Raw genomic sequence first — 23,169 nt, forward strand, 5'->3', positions numbered from 1 at the left:
TGTTGTAAAATACAATCTTCTGTTTCTTCTTCTTCTTCTTCTCCTCCGCCCTCCCCTTTGGCACACTCAGCTTTCCATAAGATGGGCTTCTTCAAACTGTCTACGCTTGCTTCGCCCCAGCAATGGCCCGCCAGTGCTCTGATACTGGTAGCCGCCACTCTCATCGTCCTCCTCATGCGGCTCCTGAGACGGCCTGATCTTCCATCGGGCGCGTCGTGGACGGAAAAAGGCCTGCCGCTCTTTGGCTCATTCAACTTCTTCACCAAGAGGGGCGATTTCCTGCGAGAAGGCTCAAGAAAGAGCCCAAACGGCCACTTTAACTTTTACTATGGATCGTATCCCATCATCGCCCTCTCTGGAGAGGCCGCTCGCGCTTCGTATTTCACCACTCGCGGCCTAGATCTGAGTGCTGGGTAAGGACCTCGTCTTCCCTGGTGGGACATTTCCCCCAGCCAGCATGTTGTATAGCTGAAAAAAACGCAAGCTGAAAACCGTGATGGATAGATTCAGGAAGCTCTTCTCTGCTGGGCCAGACATTGACGCCATGCTCGGCTGCAACATGAGCGCCTACTTCATCATCCTCTTCAAGCGCCTCACGGGAAAAGAGCACCTCGTCAGCTGCCTCCCCTACCTCATCAACGATGCCAAGGCATCCTTTTCCGCAATCGACACCGCCGCCCCCATGGACCCCTTTGTGGTCCTCTGGAACGTCCTGTACAAGATGACCCATCGCACCGTCGGCTGCCACGAAGTCGCAGACGATCCGGCCCTTCAGGAAAAGACGATGCGGTACTATGAGAAACTGGACAAGTCGTCTGCCATCCAGGTCATGTTCCCCTGGCTGCCCACCCCGACCAAACTGAACAAGCTCTGGGCGGGCGCCAAGCTGCACATGCTGTTTGGGGACATTATTCGGGAGAGGAGGAGGACGGGGCGGAAAGCGCAGGACACGATGCAGATTCTCATGGACAGGGGGGAGAGCGATTTGCTGTCATCGGCTGTGCGTCCAACCCATGAGACCTCGTCTTTATATTGGAAAAAGCTCTTCTTGTTATTTCCTGGTACACTTTTAATGAAGCTGACAAGTTTACTGGTTGAAACAGTTCATCATCGGCGCATTGTTCGCAGGCTTAATCAACACTGGCGTCCAATCCGCCTGGATCCTCTGTTACCTCGCCCACGACCCCGTCTGGTACGCAAAGGTCAGAGAAGAAGTCGACTCAGTCGTTGCCAAGTACCGGACTTCCAAAGAGCAAACGCCGGTCGACGTCCTCCGGGATCTTTCCCTCGAGGCCTGGGAGTCTGAGTTTCCGTGCATCGACTTGGGTGTTCGGGACAGCATCCGGCTGAATCTCATGGGAGCCTCGATTCGCCAGAACACGTCGGGGAAGGACATTACCATTGGTGATACGGGGGTTGTCGTGCCGAAAGATGCTTTTGCAGTGAGTTCATGGGTAAATTAAGGGGGATTGAGCCTTTTGGTGCTGATGGCGTCGAACAGGTCTACAGCGTGGCAGACGTACACATGGACGAGACCGCTTATAGAGATCCCCTGAAGTGGGATCCGGCGCGATATCTTCCAGACAGAGCAGAGGACAAGAAGCAACAGCACGGATACATCGGCTGGGGAACCGGTTTGCACCCGTGTTGTAAGCACGCCCATCACCCAAGCCTCTCGAAGCGCATGACAAGCTGACTGGATGGAAACAGTGGGCATGAGGATTGCCAAACTTGAACTCTTTGTCTCGACAGCTGTCTTCTTTGCCATGTTCGACTTCAAAGCGGTGGACAAGACCGGTAACCCGACGACTGAGCCGCTGCCTCGGTATGACGCAAACGCTCTCTCAGCCAAACGCATGGTTGATACAGTCTTTTTCAAGTGCGAGCGCAGATTCTAGAGAGTCTCCAGAGGGAAGAGAATTTGGATCGTGCTCTCTTGCACGGCAGGATAGTAGTAGTAGGGTTCAAGTCTGGCGTTTTTCAATTATGTGGACAATGACTATCTTGGACTATGGATTGCCTCATCATCGCGTCCCATTACTCATGTTTTGTCGTGGGTACCTTAGGTGGAAGACCTCTGTTGCTGTTCATATTCAATCTGTGCGGCGAGCGATGATGGTGTTTGAGCACCCGTGTTGTGAACTCTTTCCTATGAACAGAGTTAGCCATGTTTTCCTCGAGACGAGAAGGGCGTCTTCTTCTTCTCACCACTAGGACCTCCTTGTCTGCATCTTCCACGGGCGCCGCGTTCTGCTCGTTCGTCGGATCGGTGCTCGCCGTCGGGGAAAGGTTGCGTTGCTTCGCGAGTAGGCTCTGTGGCGGCTCTAGAATGGCCATGAGCATTGTTTTCCTGTCGCGAATGACGCAGATGAACTTGACTGACACCGGCGAATATACCTTCTGTCGTGCTCGTGACTGGGCCTGGGCACGATGGAACAGGATGCGATTGGGAGATGAGAGCGGCAACTTCGCGGGTTGTCATTGTTGGTGGATTGGGGTAGAAGATTTGCTTTTCGTAGGTGGACTTTTGGTGTGTAGGATGCTTGTTTTGTAGGGGAATCGTATGTACGGAGAGCTGATGATATGGAGAAGAAAGAAAAGAAAAGAACAGGAGGAGGAAGAAGAAGAGGAAGAAGAGGAAGAGAGAGAGAAAGGGGACAGAGATGTTCCGGGTCTTGGATTTGGCAGTTGACATGGCAGCTTGGGGAAGGTGCACGTTGTAATCGCACTGCAAAAGTCCCGTGATCTCGATAAGGCCAGCTTCGTCTTCCTTCACGTCCAAGGTACCTATTCATATTGTCTTCCTCTTCTTTGTTAGGTACCCAGGGTTAGAACCGGCTTCATCCGTCTGGTCTCAGCTACCACCCGATGCCGCGTACAGGAGCTGATTCAGGACCGGATGCGCGATATGACCCCAGTCTGTGCGAGTATCTATGGAACACAAATTCACTGCGCTCCTGGTACCGCATATTGGTATGAATGACGACGTACCAGAAGACGGAGCTGGGAAGGGATGGTTTCAGCGCATCAGGTTATGCGATCTGTGTACCCCTTTGCTCATCCACGAGCCACACCAACACTGAGCCCATCGACCACAATCATACAGGCGAGTTTCACCTCTGATCCTGGCCAACGTGGCATGCCCTGCCTACAAGAATTATAAGGAAGCCCTTAAGATGATTAGACAATATGGAAGTTAAGATGATGAGCTGTTAGCCAATCAATCCCTCCTTACGTCGAGATTGCCCAGCTGACAAGTCCATCCCAAAGGTCAAACTCCGGCCCAAGGCCAAGACAATCCAATGATCCATGGTTCCATGGATGCCCATCATCGTAGAGTAGGACGCAAACTTTTAGATGGAAAAAGCAACTACTGCATCTGCGGCCGGGATGAATCGATCTGTTCAACACCGCTATCTCAATTTCTTTCTTTTTCCTTTGTCCTCCCCGACCTCCATATTTCTGAGTCTCTGGATTGTATTCTCCCTTCCCCTCTTTCTTTGACGGTCCCTCGCAGAAGCTCCTTTCATTCTTTCATCGTCCTGTAGACCCCGAAAGAGAATACTCTAGCTCCTCTGCACCTTGGTAGCCAACGACAGCTCGTGCACGTTGACTGGCGGATAAGCAACCATGTCTAAGCAGAAAGACGAGAAAGCAAGCCCCACGATGCTTCTGGTGGAGGCCCAGCACGTCGAGGGGCTACTCTTCAAGACCTCTACGCCGCCTGTGATCAAGACAATGACCAGGAAGCAGGCAGAAGCCGTCATCCACCCCTTGTTGGAAAGGCTTCCTTCTGGCGGATGGCGCAACGACGAAGTTCACCAGACACTTGCATCAACGGTGACGAAGCAGATGGTCATGGTTCTGGCTCCGGGTTTAAGGGCGACGCTTCGAGAATGGGCGAAGAAGAGAGATCAGCCAACGATCTTGAGGTGGACCGAGGAATCAGCGTCGTTGAATATCCAGCAGATTGAGTGGACAGAGACACCAGCGGGGGAGGTTTTGGAAGACATGATGAAGCTGTCGGATGACCCCAAATTAGGCGAGACTGTCAATCGGCAGAAGCTCCAGAGCTTGATATGCCTCTTGAAGCTTCACTTGGCCCAGAAGGGACCACACCACCTGGAGTGGGTGACGGAAGATTCAGATGACGGCAATGCTGGCGCACGGAAAACCGCCCGGCAGCTATTCCAACAGGTCAAGGCAGAAGTCCGTCAGGAAGTCAAGGCTGGTGTGATGAAGCTTGTGATGAGTGGACCTGAGAGGAATCTAGCAGAGCCTCGACGTTGAAGAAGCGGGCTACGATGCTGTGTCGAGGGCAGTTGCAAGTTTTGGTGGATATCTTGGGGCTTGGGCAAGACACACGGCAAGGAGGCCTTGTCAGGAGTGATGGAACTGGTGCAGCTTGCCCTGAAGAAGACAATAAGCAAAGATGATGGTGGTATAACGGATTAGAGGTGTCAAGGTGGGGATTGTTGGAAAGTTGTGTTGATGGGCGTGAGATGGCTCTGAGTGATGGAGAGAATGAACCTGGTATCGTTGTGTTTCATCACTTGCTGATTCACTCTTGGATCGAGGCAACGCCCAACAAAGAGTCTTGTAACAATGTTGAAGCTTCGATAGATTCGGCAGCGCTGTGTAGATGTTAAGCGATAGGGACGTGGTCTAGATGGCCTCAATGTCAGCATGTCGGCACCTGGAAGCCATCGATATCATCTTTGGCGGACGCAGTGCCATACTCCCATTTTCCTGAAGCCTCTACATAAACAATGTTACCATTAAATACTTTCCATTTTGAAGGCTTTGGCGAAAGAAGCAGCGAGAGGCACCAGATACGTGTGGTTTACACCAGACAAGGCGCAAAGGTTCGGGATCCCATTCTTGCACCTTATCGAGGGGGGATGCTGACACAGTGCGTCTTTGCACCGTGACGTGACACAGCCCACGTGGTTCCTTGGCGACCAGGCTTGGCTCTATGAGAGTGTTCCGCAAGGGAGAAGAGGAAGATGAATATCGGTCTGTCAAGTAACATGTGTAGCCTTACGCAGATAGATGTGAAATAGTATATACACCTAAGAGGCGAAGAAACAGACCTAGAATCCAGGTAGCGGGCTGCGACTGCGCGCATATACAAGGCGAGTGTCTTGCTGCTGTTCTTGTGGCTTCGGCTCTGGCTGTCGAAGCCTGTTGATTCACGAGGAACTACAGCAGCTGGACATACCGAGAGACGGGATCAATCATGAGAAAGACACCAATCCTGGTTGCGGCCCTTGCTGGCTGCGGCGCTGCGGACGATGTCTTGTATAGCAGCCGCCTGCTCAAGCGGGCGATTGACGACCAAGGGCACTTCAACATGTGTAAGGCTCCCAAATCTCCTCACCCGCCTCTCATCCTCAAAAAGCTCACTCGCCACAGCCTTCTTCCACGTCAACGACATCCACGCCCACCTCGACCAGTTCGTCAAGGCGGGCACCGACTGCCTTGATCCCTCCAAGGGCTGCTTCGGCGGCTACGCTCGCATCAAGACCAAAGTCAGCGAGCTGCGATCCGCCCACCCGGACCATCTGTGGTTCAGCGCCGGCGACGAGTTCCAGGGCACGCTCTTCTACTCCTTCTACGGCGGGGAGAAGATTGCCGAGGCGATGAACGAGCTCCAATTTGACGCCATGACGCTGGGGAACCATGAGTGGGATGGCGGAGACGAGAAGCTGGGTGTCTTTTTGAAGAACCTGACGTTTCCCATCGTGTCGTGCAATGTGAAGAGCGGGTATCCCGATCTCAGGGACACGATCAAGAACTACCACGTCTTTGAGGAGTACGGGCTCGCCATCATCGGGGCTTCGACGCCGACGACGCCCACGATATCCCACGTTGGGCCGTTGACGACGTTTCTCGATCCCGCAGAGGAGGTTCAAAAGGCAATCTGGGAGATTCGCAACACGACAGACATCCGACGCATCGTGGCCCTGACGCACATTGGCTACGACGTCGACGAGCAGCTCGCCGCCCAGACGGAGGGCCTCTCCCTCATCATCGGCGGCCACAGCCACACTTTGCTGGGCGACATGGACGGCGCGCAGGGCAAGTATCCGACCATTGTGCGGGACCTGGCCGGCAACGAGGTGTTTATCGTGACGAGCTACCGCTGGGGAGAGTATCTAGGCGAGATCTCGCTCACATTTGACGACGACGGCAAGGCTCTTGCGTATCGCGGTGCGCCCATCCACATGGACAATACGACGGAGCTGGAGCCGCATCTCCAGGCAGAGGTTACGGCGTGGAGGAAACCCTTTGACGACTTTGCCAACGAAGTGATTGGTACGACGGAGAACACCCTTGATCAGACGGCCTGTCAGAGTGGCGACTGTCTGCTGGGCGAGGTCATGGCCGATGCTGCATTCGAGTATGCGTACAACCTCACTGCGGACGCTCCCGAGGACCACCAGAGGCCCGTCTTTGCGCTCATCAACGCGGGAGGTGTCCGGGCGACGATTGACGCGGGCAACATCACGCGCGGCCAAGTCATTACTTCGTTCCCCTTTGGCAACGCCGTGACGATGCTCAACTACTCTGGCGAAGACTTGCTCAAGATCCTCGAGGGGTGCGTCTCGCGCGTGAACCAGTTTACGAACCAGAAGCTGTCTTCGTGGGTCCAGGTGTCTCGTGATCTGCGCGTTCGATACAATCCCTCGAATCCGCCTGGGTATATGCTTGTAGACGCCAAGATCTCGGGACATGGCATTGATCCTGAGAAGCAGTATGTCATTGTTACGGTGGATTTCGTTGCGGGAGGAGGCGATAACATTTTACCAAAGAGGGATGATTTCGTCGTGCTGGATACACTGGACGAGGTGCTCGTCGAGTATATCCAGGCCAAAACGCCGTTGAAGAATGCGTTGGAGAAGAGGGTTGTCAAGGTTGGCAAGTGCACCAACAAGATGCAAAAGGTGTTTTCAGCTTGATTCCTCTGTGAGTCGTTTTGCATGAAACAGCGGCAGATAGACTCCTTTGATACTGATAGCTTTTGTATCCTTTCCTCCAAATAGATGCCTTGAGACCGTCATGCATACTTTCATCTTCTCAAACCGACATGTCAAACATAGTCTCCTCCGCCCCTGCGTACGCATACCTCGCCGGATTCTTCTTATCCCTCTCCCTCGCCGGCGGCCGGATCCCCCTCGGCGCAAGACCACTCACACGCTCCCCCTCACGCACATTCACATCCCCCTGCACACCCATCAAAGCCCTCTGCGCCGCCGTCGGAGGCCTCGACACCCTCCTCTCATCAAACGTCTCCCTATGCCGCCGCAAACGCCCATCCCCCCTCAAGCCGTCTCGATTCAGGAACCTGTTGGGAATGACCAGCGAGCTGTTTCTCCTCGCAGGCCGGATCCCGTCGTCGTCGTTTTCTCCCCGGCTGAAAGACCGTTCAAAGGTGCGGTATACTTCATCGGGAGAATCTTCCCTCGCAGCATTGTGGCGTTCGACGAGGATGCTCACGACGGTGTAGATGAGGCAGGCAAAGATGCCAATGGTGACGAGCAGGGCGAGGAAGAAGAGGCCTGGCCAGAGGTAGTCTGGAAGCACTGTGCTTCTCCTATTGCCAGTCATGTCTTGTTTTTTTTTCTCGTCTTGTGATGGCTTGTGAGTGAGGCACAGGACATGACTGGGCGGAAAACGAGTGCCTTTATGGACGAATAGAGATCAAAATATCGCATTCGATGTGACTAGGTGATGGTCATGTATCACCATCACTGTTGCAAGCATGTGTGGGCAAGATTGTACTTGTATCATAGGAGACGCAAGTTTGTCCCTCCGTCACATACACCCAATATTCCTCCAACTCACTCCCTCCCTCCCCCCCAAAACCCAAACTAATACGTGTATCGGAAATCCGGACTGGCATCATCCTGTGTATCCTCAAAAAGAAAACAAACGTCAGCGAAAAAAACCGCCCCCCTCATCCCCATCCAATCTCATGTGGAAAACAAGCTGAATCGCATCAGGAGCACTTACATCGTGAGCCTCGAGCAAAACGCCCTCCCTATCCGCCCTCCTATTCGCCCTCCACAGCCCAAAATCACACACGGCGGCCAAGACAATGTTGAGCGCCGCGCACGCAATCACCGCATACAAGCCGGGCTTATACCCATCCGCGGCGTCCTCCTCGCGGAACACCAGGCTGCCCGCGATGCCCCCCAGCCCGCCGAAGCCGACGAGCGCCGCGCTGCCAAACGCCCGCTTCCACTGCCCGCGCACGTTGTTGGCCTGCATGGCCATGACGGCCGGCACGTTGCTGCTCGCTCCCGCGATGACGAGGAAGACGCCCAGGTAGCGCACGCCGGCGGTCGGCGCCCAGCCCATGACGGGGATCCCGACGAGGCACAGCGCCGAGTTGACCATGACGACCGGCCCGCGCAGGCGGAACCTGTCGCCGACGCAGGCGCCGCAGAACATGAAGACGCAGGCGAAGGCGTACGGCGGCGCGACGAGGCACTGCGCTTCGGCAATGGAAAAGCCGAGGCTGCGCTGCAGGATCAGGGGCAGGGTGTATGCCAGCGAGTACGTGATGGTGGCGCTGTTGAAGAGGATCATGCCGTTGATCCAGATCTTCCAGTCTTTGCCCGCGCTGAGGAACTTGCCGAGATGGAACGGAGGGACCTTTCCGTCGCCGCGGTCGTGCTGGATGCGGTGGACGACCCAGCCGAGCTCCTTTGGGGTGAGGAAGCTCCATGTCTGGCGCTTGGAGTCGGGGAAGTCGACGAGGAGCCAGTAGCTGGCGATGGCGATGGCGCAGGTTACGGTGCCTTCGATGATGAAGATCCAGCGCCAGCCGGAGCGGCCTTGCTGGCCATTCAGTTGCATGAGCTGTGGGTAGAAGTTTGCGATGTTATGAATTACATATTTCGAAGGCAAGGGGGAGGGGGGGGATATGACGACTTACACCGTAGGCGAGGATGCCCGAAAACCCCGACGCCATGCAACTCAGAAGATAGAACACAGAGTATCTCTTCCCAACTTCATCTACATCAACCCCAATCAGCAATCTCGCCCTCTCACATCAGAAAAGAAACACACTACTTACATCGAGTGTACCATGTACTCAGCAAATACGTACACGCAGGAAACAATCCCGCCTCCATAACCCCCAAGACCATCCGCAGCGCCACCAGCTGCGAAAAGCTCTCAACAAAGCCCATGCCAACCATGACGGCGCCCCAAAACAGCGTAATCAGGGCGAGATGCACCCGGGGCCCAATCTTGCGGATGAGGATCGTGGAGGGGGCTTGGAAGATTGTATACGTCGTGAAGAAGACGAGGTTGGCAATGTTCTAGAGGGAAGAAGTGAGCTTCTCTTCTATAGCAAATAGTCGGGGAGCGGAAATGGAAAGATGGACTTGCATATCGGTTCTTGACCAGATCGAGCTCTTTGCTCATACCGGCAATGTTGGCGGCGGACATGTTCGTCCTATCGACCAAGCACACGCAGTACAGCAGTCCCACCGTCACCACTAAGCGGACGTCGATGCGGCGGATGATTCGCCGCTGCTGTTCGGGCGTGAAGCCAAAGTCATCTTCCTGAAGCGTCGCTGCGCCTTGGTCGTTGCTCTCAGAGCCGTTGACCGGGTCAACTTGCTCACGCTTCTCGGCTTCAGCCATTGTGAAACTCTCTTCGTTGATTCAAGAATGAAGATACATAAAGGCATAAAGCTCATGGCACAAGGTCTGTAAGGCGGGAATGAATATTCTTATAGGCTATAGGAAGAGGGAAAAAGAGTCAAGGGCGCACGTATTACTCAGTGTTAGACACAAGGAGACAAGACTCACGATATAGATCAATCTGTGTATACTAATTTCCTTCTCATGGTGAAGGTGCTACTCGGATATGAGTAAGTTGGCAACCTCGCCGAGCCTCACTCAGACGAGTCGAGGTATATCGTCAAAGCTTTTGAACCCCGAGACACATTGTCTCAGTCTCAGTCTCACCAGAGACGCCTTGAGCACCGATATGTCGGTTCCAGCCTGCTTGCCATCTTTTTTTTCCCCATGGCAAATTAGAGGCAATCTCACCAAGTCTCACTCAGGTGGCCTAGTCGCATCGAGGCTCTTGATTCTACACAGACAATGTCTCAGATTCGGCACCCGCCGAGAGCCTGGATCCAAAGTGCCAAGCCTGCCTGCTGTTCTCTCCCAATTTGCGCATTCATGTACACAGACTTGAATCGGGAAGCGCCTCTCCCTTGGGGCACGGTGCTACTCTAAAGAAGTACGCCGTTCTCGCGCATAAGTGATCATTGTTGGGAAAGCGATTACGGACAGTCATTGTAACGATGTTTGGAATTTATAGTAACATCAAGGCTTGGTATCTATACGAAGCGCCAAATATCCGATATTTACTGATATATGCTATCTTGAAGATACCTCAGGTGCATGTGTGTAAAACCACATGCCAGCAGCATTGCATGAGAAGCTTGACACACCTGACTTTTGAGAACAAGAATGCTTTGAGCGTAAAACATCCATCATAGGCCTAAGAAAATGATGTAACATACAGCTTGAAGTTACTCTGACTGACTTCATGAGGTGCCTACTCTGGCAGCACGCATACGATATATGCGCCCCAGACTCTCAAATGCCACCCGACCTTATTGCAACACCATGTCCCTACGCCCCTCCTTGTCCATCGAAAGGCACGAGGGTTTGCTCTGCCAACTACAGCCGTCTATTATCCATCATTGCGCGACTTGGACCCTTCACAGCATTTTTAACTCCCACCAAGGCCTGGGTCGATGAGCCAATAACAAAACACTACGAGAAGCCCCCATTGCGCCCCAAAGTCTCTTCACAGCATTCTTAAGCCTTGGCTATTCTCTTCACCACCTCTTGGGAAACGCCAGTTGAATACTCCCCCATTCGACTCCAATAAGGTAGGTTACCTTGCTCAGCCCCCCCGTTCCGATCTCGTGTATCCAGAGTTTTATAACCTACGTACCTACAGCCTAGACAAATTCCTTCTCGTCCAAGCATGGACCTTGCGCTTTACTTGAAGCGAAGGCAAGCGAAGGCAAGCGTTAGTGTCCAATTCACTCCCCCCAAGAGAATTCCGTACAAACCGCTCACGGAGGAGAAGTGGCTCGTCTCTCTAGGGGCGGATTGCAATTCTATATGCTTCATACCTTAGTTTTGATTCAGCCATCCATCCGTCTTAACCAGGCCTCTCATCACCTAAACCTCTTTCATCAGTCTTTTGCCGTCCACCTCATCGTGGGCTTCGTATCCGCGCGCTCGTCACCCGAAATGAGACCATATGCAGAATCCGTCAAGTACGTCTCATTGCAATATTGATGCCACTAACAAAATGCAACCAATCTCAAGTCCTGTCAAATCCGATGATACTGCGCGGTACCTCGACATCCAAGAAAAACAAAGGAAAAGAAAAACCCCTTGTCAAACTCCACACCAGCTGAATGTCATTACCATGTGTGCTATTCGCCGCCTTGATGACCCTCCTTATCAACTGCCAAATACCCAGAAAGCAAGAGAGAGGGAAACAGAAAAAAAAAAAAGAGACCAAAGGATATCCCTTCGCCAAACCAAGGCATGCCATGAAAATGCCGACGAACTCTGCTGCAGCCATGCGAACAACAACCCCATCGAACGGGGGTGTGCAACACTGTGATGCTGAAGGAACAATCTTCTGATGCTTTCGACAGGTGCAGCACCTTCCCTGACAGCCCAACGCTTCACATCAGAAGACCGAACCTGTTGGCGACCACACCACCAAACTTCTGCACATTGCGCCAGACAAGGCCCGTGATGCCGACAATGGTGAAGACCTGCAGAACCTCGAGAGGGGACTTCGTCCTGACTTTGGTTTCGATGAAATCCACCTTGGATCCCGCCATGGCAGGGAAGCGTCCAGTCGTCAGGTACTGCTCCATCAGAGCATCCTTCTTGTACCACTCTTCGCGCAGCCAGACATCAAACTTGCCGGCATCGTCGAGTGGGATATCGGATAATTTGAATTTCCGCCAGTAAAAGTTGACTGACTTGGGCGATCGGCCCTGGAAGTAGGTGCTAGAGAGGGTAAAGATGTTTTCGCCATATTTGCCTCGCCTATGACACCAGTCAGCCGTTGCTCATTCGAATTCTCTTGATTTTTGATCCAATGAATGCACTTACTCAACTCCCTCATACGCCACTGTACAGTCGTAAACATAGTCGACCGTTCCCTTGAGCTCGTTGAGACAAAAGAAACTGCCGGTGCTGCGGGGCAGCAGCACATGCTCGGGATCCTTCCACCCGTTCTTCTCCGCCCAAGCAGCAGATTTCCGACGACCATTCCCAGAGATATTGGTGCCTTCGGGAAAGAGGAGAAGCCACATGGGCACGCGATACTGCTTCCCGCTGGGATCCGTCTTGGTCTGCTTGAGCTTGCCCAGTCGGTAGGCCATTCGAGGCTGATCTGTCGCCATCTTTCGTGACATGAAAATGAACCCATAGAACTTCATGCCCCAGCCGATGATGGGGATATACTGCAGCGACTGCTTCAATATGATGTAGATGTGGCCATGCGCCGCAGGCTTGTTGACATAGCCAACCCACCACAGATATAACCAGTCGGTATAGATCTATCGTGAGTGTCAGCAGTCTCCAAACAGTCTCCTCAAACCGAATGAGCCCTCCATTGCGAGAGCACTCGAAATCTCACATACCTGATGGTTCGCTATCATGACCAAGCGCTCGGGAAAACTAAACTGCACTCCACCGTCCTCAGTAGGACGAATCTCTCCCGCTACAGACTCATCGCCGCTGATGCGAATCGTCGTCGGACCCCAGACCTGCGTCACGAAGGTTGTCGTCACGGCAAACCATCGCTTGGTCATTGACATGTAGTCATAGTAGAGGTCCCGGTTCACAAAGTACAACCAGCTGCCAAGGACTTGCGAAATGACGATACTGGCTACGCATTAGCACTGGTTCCAACGAAGCACAGCTCAAGCGCATCGCACGTACGTTACGCAGCAGGTGAAGAAGTAGACTCCCAGGGCCAGCCCTCGGAGTACCTGGACTGCTCGGCCATGCGCTCGCTTGCCCGATGGATGGGCATCGGCCGGGTACGCAGAGCCCTTTGCGGACGTCTGCTTGAGCCCCATGGCCACCCCGAGAGTAGGAAGGTTGATGTCGGACCCCTCGGCAATCTTGTCGACTGCCATAAGCGCCTCGATGATTCGGTGTCAGTTATGTTTTGGGTAGGAAGGTATATAAAGGTAAGAATGTTGAGCACGGAGCCTCGACTGATGGGCAATGAGGCTGAATCCCAGCAGGCAGATGGAGCAACTGCTGGAGGGCGGCGGTGATGTGGCTTGTTGATGGTGAGTTGTAGACCCGCGGCAGCGATTGGACGATGTCGGAGATGCTTGGTAGGTAGCTCAGCCCGCCAGGCAACACCTTGCCTGATATGAGAAGGGCACCCAGATGCTAAATGCCGGAGCTCGACAGCTTGCCTTGCCTTGCGGAGTTGAGCAGCTGAGTCGCGTCCCGTGGCCGCCGGGCGCCAGCCAAGGTGAGCCAACAGCCGCCGAAGACGGCAATTCCTCGTCCCAACGGTTTGGTCGCGCGCCACGAGTGCTTGTGCCAGCTTGTCCGCTTGTCCGGCTCGAGGTCAGACAGTGCATGTAGTCTCTGTACCGACTTTGCAAGGTCAAGGTCAAGGTCAAGGGAGGGTTGGGCGAGCTCTCGAAGCGCAGCACATGATGACGCAGGTGTCGCGGCTGCTTATTCGCTCCCTGCTTCTGCCTAGCCCGACAGCTGTCTGTCCTGCCGTCAGCGCCATTGGCCCATCCAATTCAGCCCTGAGACTTGGCCCCAAGGTGCACCGTTCCGGGGAGGCTTAGCGGGAGCCTCGGGCTTTTCCAGCCCCCCGTCAGGCGCTGTGCTTGTCACCTCTTACAGCGTGCAGCGCTGCGTTCCATTCGTGGCAGAATAAAGTGGCTACAGAAATGGCATCTTCGGAAGACGGATTTCGGAAAACGGATAATACATAATGGAGGTTGGCCGTCTCCATCCTCACCTTACATAATCTGGGCGGTGACTCAATGCAGCACAAGGTCGGGCAAATGGACTGTGATGAACAGTCATTCGGATGCATGCAGATGACCCTGAGCTCCCCAACAAAGGCACATCTGCTGCTTCTCACTCTTGTGCGAATTACGCGCCCATGCGCCCATGCCTTGCCCCTTCGACCCCAGCTGTGAGACCTGCTGAGAGGGACATGATCACATGCTAGCAATATCCCCAGCTTCGTATCCCTTGATGCAATGCGACAATGCAACCCCTCCTGCCAGAAGCAGTAGGCGGTGACGGCCTGCTCGGGAGCTTTCATGCTGTGGGGGCCGACAAGTCAAGTGTCTTAGCGACCAAGATGCATCAGTGCTCGGGTGCTTTGACTTCGATCAGGGCCGGCAGTAGACACCTGAGGTATTGCAGATGAAGCTTTGTTACCTAGCCGGTATACACAAGCTCATGAAAGGCAAGACGAGTTGATGTGACGTATAAATGAGCTTCACAGATGTGTAGTACCTGGATAGGTGTTCCGCTGTGAGCTGTGAATTTATAAAGTCAGCTCAGCGAACTACAGTGCATCATTCGGCTCGATTTCAGATTATAGGCGCAGCCGAATATGTAGTCTTACACACAAAATTGTTCAGCATTTCAAGAAGGACCTTGAGATCGAATAGAAACATCAATAACAGACATATAGAGCTAGGTAAGGTGTGACATGTGCAGTGTCGTCTTTAACGGATAGTCGAGTAATTTGCGCTATGGCAATATGCCACCTTCTTTATGTAAATAAGAGTCGGGCTTCTTCTACAACGGAGCCCTGGATTGTCCGGACGCTAAGAATTTCACCTACCTCACAGGAGCTCCATCATCATGACCTGCTGCCTCGACTTGCACGCTGCTCCAAAAGAGCCGAGCTCACGACCTTGATACCACAAGCGTGACGTATCTTGCTGCTGCAATCATGATAAATCCCGCTTGACTCCAGCCATGTCTACCTACTTTCGAGCATCTCGAGGACCATGGCGCCGCATTGCTCAAGCTCGGCCTCTGCCGGCCATGGCCTCTGCCTCTAGCCGGCGAACCCTGTCCACGACTCATCCGCTCAGACTCGCTCAATCGCGCAGTGTCGCCGAGCTGCCGGAACGAATCATCCCACGCTATCTCCAAGTCTCAAAGCCAGGCTCGTCCCTGCTGTCGCTCAACTGGCCGCGGCCGCCGCGCAACCTGCTGCTGGTGCAGAAGCTCTACTCTCCCGAGGTGACCGAGTCCGTCGTCCAGTTCGCCAGACACCTCCGCAGCGACTATCCCGACGTCAACATCGTTATTGAAGCCCGCGTCGCCGTCCCGATCCAGCAAGCGCTCGACTTCCCCATCTTCGTCGTCGACAACGGCACCAACATTGCCGACAAGATTGATGCTATTGCGACGTTTGGCGGCGACGGCACCGTCTTGCGCGCCGCCAGCCTGTTCAAGCTGCATGGCTCCGTCCCTCCCATTCTGTCGTTTAGCATGGGAACCCTCGGTTTCCTAGGCGAGTGGAACTTTTCAGAGCACAAGAAGGCTTGGAGGGAAATGTACATGAGCGGGAGCGACGTCAGTGCGGCGCGCAACGCTGCCGTGCCGCGGGGGCGAGACGAGAATGTGGACGGGAGCAGGGCTGCGGGTGAGGGCTGGGAGCGAGTCAAGGGCAAGAGCATGGGCATCAACAGGGCGTCGCGAGTCCTGCTGCGGCATCGGATCAAGGCGGACATCCTGGACAGGGCCGGCAACAACATCAACCACCAGGTCTCCAACACCTTGGCCAGCCAGCCAAAGTCGGGCATTGCCAGTCCAAAGGAGATCTCGCCCCCTCTGCGTGCCATCAACGAGATTTCAGTCCACCGTGGCTCGCACCCGCACTTGGCCATCATCGACATCTACCAAAACGGCCACTTCCTCACGGAGACGACGGCTGACGGCATTCTCATCAGCACACCCACCGGCTCAACGGCTTACAGCCTCAGCGCAGGAGGGCCCATTGTGCATCCTCTGGTGAAGTCGCTTCTCATCACACCCATCAGCCCTTGCAGCCTCAGTTTCCGGTCTCTTGTGCTGCCACTGGATACAAAGGTGACGCTCCGGATGAGCCCCAAGAACAGGGGCCGCGAACTGGACCTCAGCATCGACGGCAAACGGTGTGCCGGCGTCCTGCCCGGGTCAGAGATCCACGTCGAAGGCGAGTTTGTCGGGCGAGCGGGGCCCGGCGAGGAGTGGCATGGCGGCGTGCCGTGCGTGATTCGCACAGAGGACGACGATCCGTGGGTGGGCGGACTCAATGGACTTCTTAAGTTTAATCACCCCTTTGGCAGAGAGCCTCCGAACGAGGAGTTTTCTGACTAGTATAGGCCCAGGGCCTCTGTATGACTATCTTGGATAATGTTCAGGCTACGAATGATACCCTATTGCTGCTCATTTGAGCTGAAGCGAATTATGTCGAAACACTTTTGCAGGACATGTAAATAGGCAACAAATGCCATGAACAATCATCACAGACTGTTTGATATCCACCTCTCCTTGCCGTCAGGAACGTGAGACATCCAATGATGAAGGGGACTTCAAGTAAGTGACTCGGTAACACTCTTCAAAGGCGATGTTAATTCGTGCTCTGCTCTAATTCGCAATCACAATCATCTATAAAAGTTCATATAAAGTCAACCTCACATTCCATAAACCATTCCATGACAACTCCCGTCCGCCCTTCAGTAATACTTGCTAATAGCATTCAAATAAGCCTGCCCCGACTCCGAGAGACTCCCATCCCCCCTGACAGGCGGCCACGCAGTCCCCAGCCCCAAGCCGTCCGTATACGCATACGCAAGCACATGCTCATTCGCCTCGAACAAATCCACCACATCGCCAATCCACTGATCAATCTGCCCCTGATCCGAGCAAGGCGTGAAACCATCCTGGTCAAACACGCACGCAAACTCCGTCACCCACAACGGCTTCCGGTACGTGTTCCAGTAATAATCGATATCCGCCTGCACGCCCGCCACGTCCGGCTTGAAGATGTGCACTGCCGTAAAGTCCCAGCTCCGCGCCAGCGCCTGCTGACTGAACTGCTTGAGCCAGGACTCGTCCTTTTGGCGACACATGGCCGGGCTGCCGAGCACGGCGCCCTTGTCGCCCATCGGCGCAATGAGGCCGTTCCAGAGGTCGACGCCCCGCGGGACGTCAATGTCGGCCGAGACGTCCTCGCCGGAGCAGTCGGGCTCGTTGAAGCCCATGACGTACGCGGGCGTGGCGGTGAGCTGCTCAAACTGCTCGAGGCGCTGGGCGTCGTGCGGGCCGTTGCCGCCGCCGCCCCAGAGCATCGACACGGGGACGAGGCCGGCGCCTTGGGGGCTCGAAGGCGAGGGCGTCCAGTCGTGCCACCAGCCGAGGTGGTCTCTCCAGAAGGCGAGGGCGGTGTCGCCTGCTGCGCCGGCTTTGCGGCCGTTGGGCGTAAGGGGGTGCTGCTGCTGCTGGGCTGCGGCGGAGGAGATGCCTAGGAGGAGGCAGTAGGTTGGCAGATGCATTGTGGACTGTTGTCAGTTGTGGCGAGGAATGTGCTGAGTTGATATTGTCTGGGCAGGGGAAGGTAAGAGTTGCGAAGATATGAAGGACATACCTACTTATACCTGGTCCATTTAGTTCCTTTCAACTGCCGGACCTTGCGGCAGTAAGCTGAGTCGAGTTACGAGATGCAGGCAATGCAGACGTAGGCAGCCATTGCTGTATTCGGCAGTTGTTTAACAGAGACAAGGATTTAGGAAGACGAATCAGCCCGCAACTCGAGGATTGGAGGCGCACCTGCATGTACTTGAACAGACAAGAGTGAAGGATTAACCGTATTCGAGAAAAAACGCCCGTTATGACAATCATTGAGTTGGTGAGTATTCCTAGGAAGAGACTTTTGCTTCAACACACTTTGAACCAGAAGCCGAGGAGAACATGAAGAATTCAAAAGCCCTCGATTGTGAGTCATCCGTTCACACCGATGATTAATAGACGGCCGTATTGTAAACAAAAATTGTAGACAACGATTGAAGTGGAGGGCCATCTCTTTGTCTACATTTCGATACTATCAGGCAATCGTCGATCGCCTCAAGGCTCAGGGGCTGTCAGCACGGGTTCTATTTTCTTAGCGCCACCATAAAGAGAAGCTTGTTTCTTGAGATCGGCATTCGGTCCGAATGAATTGCTTTGCCTTTTTGTCTTGAAAGACTATTCCACCATGAAAACAAACAGGATGAGTTGCCAGCACAGTTATATCCTGCTTGTAGCCTATCTGAGGCAAGTTTCAACGGGTGCAGCTCTGTGAATATCAAGGTCAATCAATGTATGCGAATACAAAGCTCAAGAGGACCAAATCTCTGTGGAAGAGCTTCTGGAATGTTTCCTTTTCGTTGACTTCTCTCTTCCTCTTCTAGTAAAGCAGGACATGACAGCTGAGCTACGAGGAGCCAGTCTGCTGGTTTCAAGCCCAAAGATGTTGTCGTTGAGTCTGGATGTATGGTGACCTCAAGCAGCTAAAAAATTATTGGCTTTCTGAACCTTGCATTCAAAGATCTACGCTATCTGCTGCTGATAACTCGACCCTTTGCCTCAATATTGCACTATGACTGTCTTGAAATACCTCATCACACCGTTCTGTTCCATGCTCTCGGCCTGGTCTCTGTACGTTCTTCTACCTAATACATGCGTGGACTTATATGCAACCTCCGTTTGTTGCTTCGAACCACCTTTCAGTTCTCGGTGTCTCAGCAGCTGGTCACCTATTGCTTGCTTCGTGATTCAGGGGGGGTCAATGGAAGCGCATTGCAAACGCGCATGCCTGATCAAATGATTCAAAGTGTACGATTCGACTTCCATACAGCATATGGGTCATGTATGTGTGCCTCTCACAATGACTTCCTGCTCACAATATATCGAGTCGACAAAGATATAAAACCCCTTCTTCTCTTCTTGTTCTCGCATCCACAAAGCAAGCTATTGCAAGCATTGCCCAGATAGCCAAATCCCAGCTCCCCTCTTCAACTCCAACATGACGAACACAAACAACATGAACGACACAGGCCAATCCCACCCAACCACCACCGAAACTCCTTCCACCACCTCGTCCATCACCTCCCCCCCTCCCTCATACCACTCCCAAAGCCCTAACATCAACCCTCTCGAACCCACCCTCACCGACATCCACACAACCGGCACCATCGTCCTCCCCTACGACAACACCACCACCTACCAGCCTGCCCCTAAACCCAACATCATGAAGGAGTCGATAGACGCATGCATAGAATTCTGCTGCGTCCCCAGAGTATCTCCATGGGACTGGTCAAGCGACTACTCCACCACAACATATCCGTCTTCGCTATCTTCGCATACCGCTGATTCGTACCGCAGGACGGAGAGTATGCGCTCTCGAGACACGGTGAGCGATGCCGAGTCCGAATCACAGGTAGAGCATGCGAAGAAGAAGAAGAAGGATGTTGGATATGCAAAGCAAGAAGGGATGTGTGCGACAAGCCATGATAGCGCTGGATCTTCTTCGCAGCAATGTTGCAGACGATGTTGACGGTTGGTTCGATATCTCGTAGCAGCGGAAAGGAGCCCAGAAAAGATTAGAAAGAAAGACGATATATTCGGTAGCGCATCGTACGTGTGTAGCATATAGCCGTCAAAGTCTATCAATTGTCGCGTTTCCGATTTCCTCCCGTTTTGCGCCGTGTAAAGTGTATCCCATTGTACCAGAAATGCTAAGCAAAACAGAAAAAAACCTTTTGAATCTGGATTCAATTAGCTTGCCATCCTTCCTTGGGTGTACTCCGTATGCCCTGTCAACTTTACCTTGATGTTCCCGAAATCACTGAATCTCCATCTCCTGCTCCTCCTGCACCTTCTGCTCATCAACAACAGGGGCATCTATAATCCTCAGGTCAGCAAAAAAAAGTCCCCAACAAACCCTCCATCCCCTCATCATCCTCATCTCCAGTTTCCCTAAGCATCCCCGAGCAGCAACCCCATATCCTCAAGACTCTAACGGAGACAACAAAAACGTACCCTTCATAACCGCCTCCCCCTCCGCCTCCATCCTCCTCTTCAGCTCATACCCCATCTTCTTCTCCAGCTTCCGCGCCTTCTTCTTGCTAATCGCCTTCCGCGGCCCGCTCGTCGGCAGCAGTCCGGGCCTTGCGCCCCGCGTCCGATCCGCCTTGGCCACCTTGTCCTGGTTCGCCGGGTTGCAGCGCTTCAGGTTCGCCTTGCGAGCTTTGGCGGCGCGCGCGGCCTGTCTGTTCTTGGAGATGCGGTTGGGGTTCTTGACGTTGGCCATTGTTGACTTTTTTTTCTTCTCTTTTTTCCTCCCTTGGTAATGGATGTTGTAGGTATTGGGAGAGGGGTGGATTGGCGAGCTTGGTGAGAATTGATGATTGTCAATTGGAGGTGTTTTGGTGGTGATAGCAGATAAGAGGAAAAAAAAAAAGTTGGCCCCGCTGAACGTTGAAAAGAGTGCCGTATCGGCAGCTACTAGTACATGTATTACTGCACAGCTGCTAAGCTGTTTCTGGCTGGAGCTTTAGACGCAGGTACTGTACAGAGTTGAATGCATTTACACCACATGAGCATGCACTGCAACTTCGGGATTGGCAGTAGGTAGATAGCTTATTCAATGTTTATTTGCTTGATTGATCTTTCTATAGGCATGGTTCATGTCAGAATCACTCGTCATCTTGCTTCCCGGTATCGTATACAGACATTATGCGTAGACAAATTCCAAAACGCGCTCAACATACAGACAGCTTCCCAGTAGCATGCTTTCCTTCTTGATAACAAATGCCACATCTTTTTCCTTTTCCAGTATATCATATTTGGGCTGCGGCAGGTCGCTTAGGAGCAGCTCCCTCGCCTGCCAGCATCCCTTGCCTCTCATCGTCCTCGTCATCCGTCGACATGCCTTCGAGCTCAAACTCCTCTGCTGCGCGGATATGGCCATCCTCAACAGCACGTCCGTTCAGGTGTGTATGGCCGTTGGCGAATCCCTTCGTGTCCAGAGGGGGGTTTGACAGGCGATCGTACAGGTGGATGAGCATGTTGGCGAACAAAAAGACCAGGAAGGCGAGGGAGTATAGAATGAGGATGTACGAGATGACGTCCATGCTGGAGCTGTCGATGAGGGCCATTTGCTGTTCGGTTGCACCCATGAAGAGAAAGCCGGCGGCATACAGGAGCTAGCATGTGTTAGATGCGCTGCAGCTTGGGGAGAAAAAAAGTCACATTTCATGCCAGACAGCGTTGTCTGAAGGGGTGAGCATTCGCAGAGTAGCAGAACTTACGAAGACAGGAATGTACTGGAAGCTGTTCCAGGATCGGCCGTCGTCGGACAGCGATTGAGCATCCTTGAGGATAAAGGCAATCTCAATGATGCGCGTAGCGCCGGCAGCCATCAGAGTGTAGCCAAACATGGTGTGCGTCATGGCGCTGACCATGAGCTCCTGGGGGTGCGCAGACATGCCCCAGCCCGTAATGAGGATGACGAATCCCGGGATGAAGTTGCGCTTCGGGTTGCCGTCGCGATCTCGGCTAAGCCAGATGCCCGCCAATCCCGCGCACCACCAGATGACGCCCATGGTGGTGTGCTGCCAATCGTTCTTGACCCAGTCGGTGCCCCAGCGATGCTCCGTGAAGGTGTTGATGCAGCCCCAGATGGCGATAACGGCGCTGTCGTAGAACTCTTGCGATCTGCCCGTGCGGCGAATCCAGACCTGTCCGGCGAGGAGAATAATGGTCAGGATGATGCCGTAGGCGATGAAGGCACCACCCATGATGAAGTGGGCTGCGCATTGGCCAACGTGGTCGCCCTGGCAGAAGCCAAGGGTGGTGATGCCTCCAAAGATCATCTGCACCCATGCGAGAAGAGGCATCGCCTTGCCAATCACGGAGTGGAAGGGTCGAACAAATCTGCGAATCATGCCGAGGGCGCCCTTCTCCCAGTGGAGCTTCAAGTATAGGCCCAACACGACCTGGCCGACGAGCAGGAACTGCAGAATGTTGGCGAAGAGGGCGTGCACATTGTTGCCGACAAACTCGCGCCCTTTGTGCGCATGGCCGAGGAAGAAGCCGACAACGGCGAGGATGGAGCCTAGGATCTGCGTCGGGACGTGCCATCGCGACTTTGTAATCTGCAAGTCGCATCAAGTCAGTCGCTGCCCTGCTTGGATGGGCTAAAGAAGAGCCGCCTTACACCAAAGACCATGCCCACAGGAAAGATGACGCCGTATGCGAGCATCTGGATGAAGATGTGGATCCAGAGAATCGAGTCCTGCGATTCGTGTTAGTTGCTTTCGCTATTCCTTTCGTCTCTCTCTTCAAACAGAGAGCGGCTCACAATGGGTTCCAATGAGATGGCCTCGCCCTCGGGAATGTGGCTTTCGCCGCCTTCGTGGTGGTCGTGGCCCTGCACCAGCGTCGCAAACGAGGCGATCGCTAGCAGCGCCGCCTGCGCCGCCTGCCGAGACGGCTGCATCATCTTGGCCGTAATGCGAGGATGAAAGAAACAAGTGAACAAAAGTGAAGAAGTAGAAGGAGAACGAGGCCAGGTCGATACCAGAAATCCCTTCTCTTCACCTCCAAAGCCGAGCCGGGTCGCCAGTCACGTCAAAGAGAACGGACGCCAGAAAATCCTCGGCTTGGGTGTTTCCTCCAAACGAAACAATTGCTGGAGCGGCTCGATCGGAGATGAAAAGCCACGACTTGCATCGACCTGCAGGGAGGCCCTGTCCACCGACATTCTGCCGGGCGAACCAGGCGACTTGCGTTGCGGCATTACGCATGCTGGGTGACGAAGTACCGGCGACGTGGGCGGGAGCGCATGCAGTGAGCCGGGATGGTGCCCCGCAATGGAACGACGGCGGGAGCTTCAGTGGTCTGAGCGTCAATACCTACTGTGAATAGACCGGAGGGACAAAGGATGAGGAATTCATCAGAAACAAACCTTGAATGTGCCATCTTGAGGTTTGCTTCGATCTGCTGTTGTCGAGAGCACATAAACGCAGTATAGATCCATGGCCGTAATATCGGAATGAC

At 53.8% G+C, this 23,169-nt stretch overlaps 9 protein-coding genes across 9 annotated transcripts; 4 read left to right on the forward strand and 5 right to left on the reverse strand.

Moving 5' to 3' along the window:
- Positions 1-174: 174 nt before the first annotated feature.
- On the forward strand, positions 175-3,570 carry TRIREDRAFT_4999 (uncharacterized protein; the record flags this gene model as incomplete). Its single annotated transcript, XM_006967516.1, has 6 exons — positions 175-413; positions 505-1,000; positions 1,104-1,442; positions 1,502-1,649; positions 1,711-1,825; positions 3,549-3,570. The coding sequence occupies 6 exons, from the start codon at positions 175-177 to the stop codon at positions 3,568-3,570; spliced, it is 1,359 nt and encodes a 452-aa protein (XP_006967578.1).
- A 1,478-nt stretch (positions 3,571-5,048) lies between these two features.
- TRIREDRAFT_50593 (uncharacterized protein) lies at positions 5,049-7,003 on the forward strand. Its single transcript, XM_006967563.1, has 2 exons — positions 5,049-5,357; positions 5,416-7,003. Exons 1-2 carry the CDS (start codon positions 5,240-5,242, stop codon positions 6,960-6,962), a joined length of 1,665 nt encoding a protein of 554 aa, XP_006967625.1. The 5' UTR covers positions 5,049-5,239; the 3' UTR covers positions 6,963-7,003.
- Positions 7,004-7,874: 871 nt separating this feature from the next.
- Positions 7,875-9,660, reverse strand: TRIREDRAFT_5000 (uncharacterized protein; the record flags this gene model as incomplete). Its single annotated transcript, XM_006967517.1, has 5 exons — positions 7,875-7,910; positions 8,017-8,868; positions 8,945-9,024; positions 9,086-9,332; positions 9,418-9,660. The coding sequence occupies 5 exons, from the start codon at positions 9,658-9,660 to the stop codon at positions 7,875-7,877; spliced, it is 1,458 nt and encodes a 485-aa protein (XP_006967579.1).
- A 2,084-nt stretch (positions 9,661-11,744) lies between these two features.
- Positions 11,745-13,217, reverse strand: TRIREDRAFT_109980 (uncharacterized protein; the record flags this gene model as incomplete). The annotated part of the gene is made up of 4 exons (XM_006967634.1): positions 11,745-12,117; positions 12,184-12,632; positions 12,717-12,960; positions 13,018-13,217. 4 exons carry the CDS (start codon positions 13,215-13,217, stop codon positions 11,745-11,747), a joined length of 1,266 nt encoding a protein of 421 aa, XP_006967696.1.
- A 1,906-nt stretch (positions 13,218-15,123) lies between these two features.
- Positions 15,124-16,446, forward strand: TRIREDRAFT_66294 (uncharacterized protein; the record flags this gene model as incomplete). Its single annotated transcript, XM_006967564.1, has 1 exon — positions 15,124-16,446. The coding sequence occupies one exon, from the start codon at positions 15,124-15,126 to the stop codon at positions 16,444-16,446; it is 1,323 nt and encodes a 440-aa protein (XP_006967626.1).
- A 359-nt stretch (positions 16,447-16,805) lies between these two features.
- TRIREDRAFT_66303 (uncharacterized protein) lies at positions 16,806-17,624 on the reverse strand (the record flags this gene model as incomplete). The annotated part of the gene is made up of 1 exon (XM_006967635.1): positions 16,806-17,624. One exon carries the CDS (start codon positions 17,622-17,624, stop codon positions 16,806-16,808), a length of 819 nt encoding a protein of 272 aa, XP_006967697.1.
- Positions 17,625-19,132: 1,508 nt separating this feature from the next.
- TRIREDRAFT_109983 (uncharacterized protein) lies at positions 19,133-19,713 on the forward strand (the record flags this gene model as incomplete). Its single annotated transcript, XM_006967565.1, has 2 exons — positions 19,133-19,602; positions 19,686-19,713. 2 exons carry the CDS (start codon positions 19,133-19,135, stop codon positions 19,711-19,713), a joined length of 498 nt encoding a protein of 165 aa, XP_006967627.1.
- A 436-nt stretch (positions 19,714-20,149) lies between these two features.
- On the reverse strand, positions 20,150-20,419 carry TRIREDRAFT_43242 (uncharacterized protein; the record flags this gene model as incomplete). The annotated part of the gene is made up of 1 exon (XM_006967537.1): positions 20,150-20,419. A coding segment is annotated over one exon (270 nt), but the record flags the coding sequence as incomplete, so codon positions are not given.
- Positions 20,420-20,810: 391 nt separating this feature from the next.
- On the reverse strand, positions 20,811-22,764 carry TRIREDRAFT_80359 (uncharacterized protein). Its single transcript, XM_006967636.1, has 4 exons — positions 22,472-22,764; positions 22,328-22,405; positions 21,420-22,265; positions 20,811-21,314 (listed from the first exon to the last, which is right to left on the reverse strand). The coding sequence occupies exons 1-4, from the start codon at positions 22,610-22,612 to the stop codon at positions 20,949-20,951; spliced, it is 1,431 nt and encodes a 476-aa protein (XP_006967698.1). The 5' UTR covers positions 22,613-22,764; the 3' UTR covers positions 20,811-20,948.
- Between the last annotated feature and the right edge of the window lie 405 nt (positions 22,765-23,169).

The sequence above is a fragment of the Trichoderma reesei genome, assembly GCF_000167675.1.
Source record: "Trichoderma reesei QM6a unplaced genomic scaffold TRIREscaffold_18, whole genome shotgun sequence".
Classification (NCBI taxonomy): domain Eukaryota; kingdom Fungi; phylum Ascomycota; class Sordariomycetes; order Hypocreales; family Hypocreaceae; genus Trichoderma; species Trichoderma reesei.

Coding starts and splice junctions, on each gene's coding strand:
- TRIREDRAFT_50593 (XM_006967563.1), top strand. CDS start 5,240: ATGAGAAAGACACCAATCCTGGTTGCGGCCCTTGCTGGCTGCGGCGCT. Junction 5,358..5,415: donor CCAAGGGCACTTCAACATGT/GTAAGGCTCCCA, acceptor CACTCGCCACAG/CCTTCTTCCACGTCAACGAC.
- TRIREDRAFT_80359 (XM_006967636.1), bottom strand. CDS start 22,612: ATGATGCAGCCGTCTCGGCAGGCGGCGCAGGCGGCGCTGCTAGCGATC. Junction 22,406..22,471: donor CCATCTCATTGGAACCCATT/GTGAGCCGCTCT, acceptor CACGAATCGCAG/GACTCGATTCTCTGGATCCA. Junction 21,315..21,419: donor TCCAGTACATTCCTGTCTTC/GTAAGTTCTGCT, acceptor AACACATGCTAG/CTCCTGTATGCCGCCGGCTT.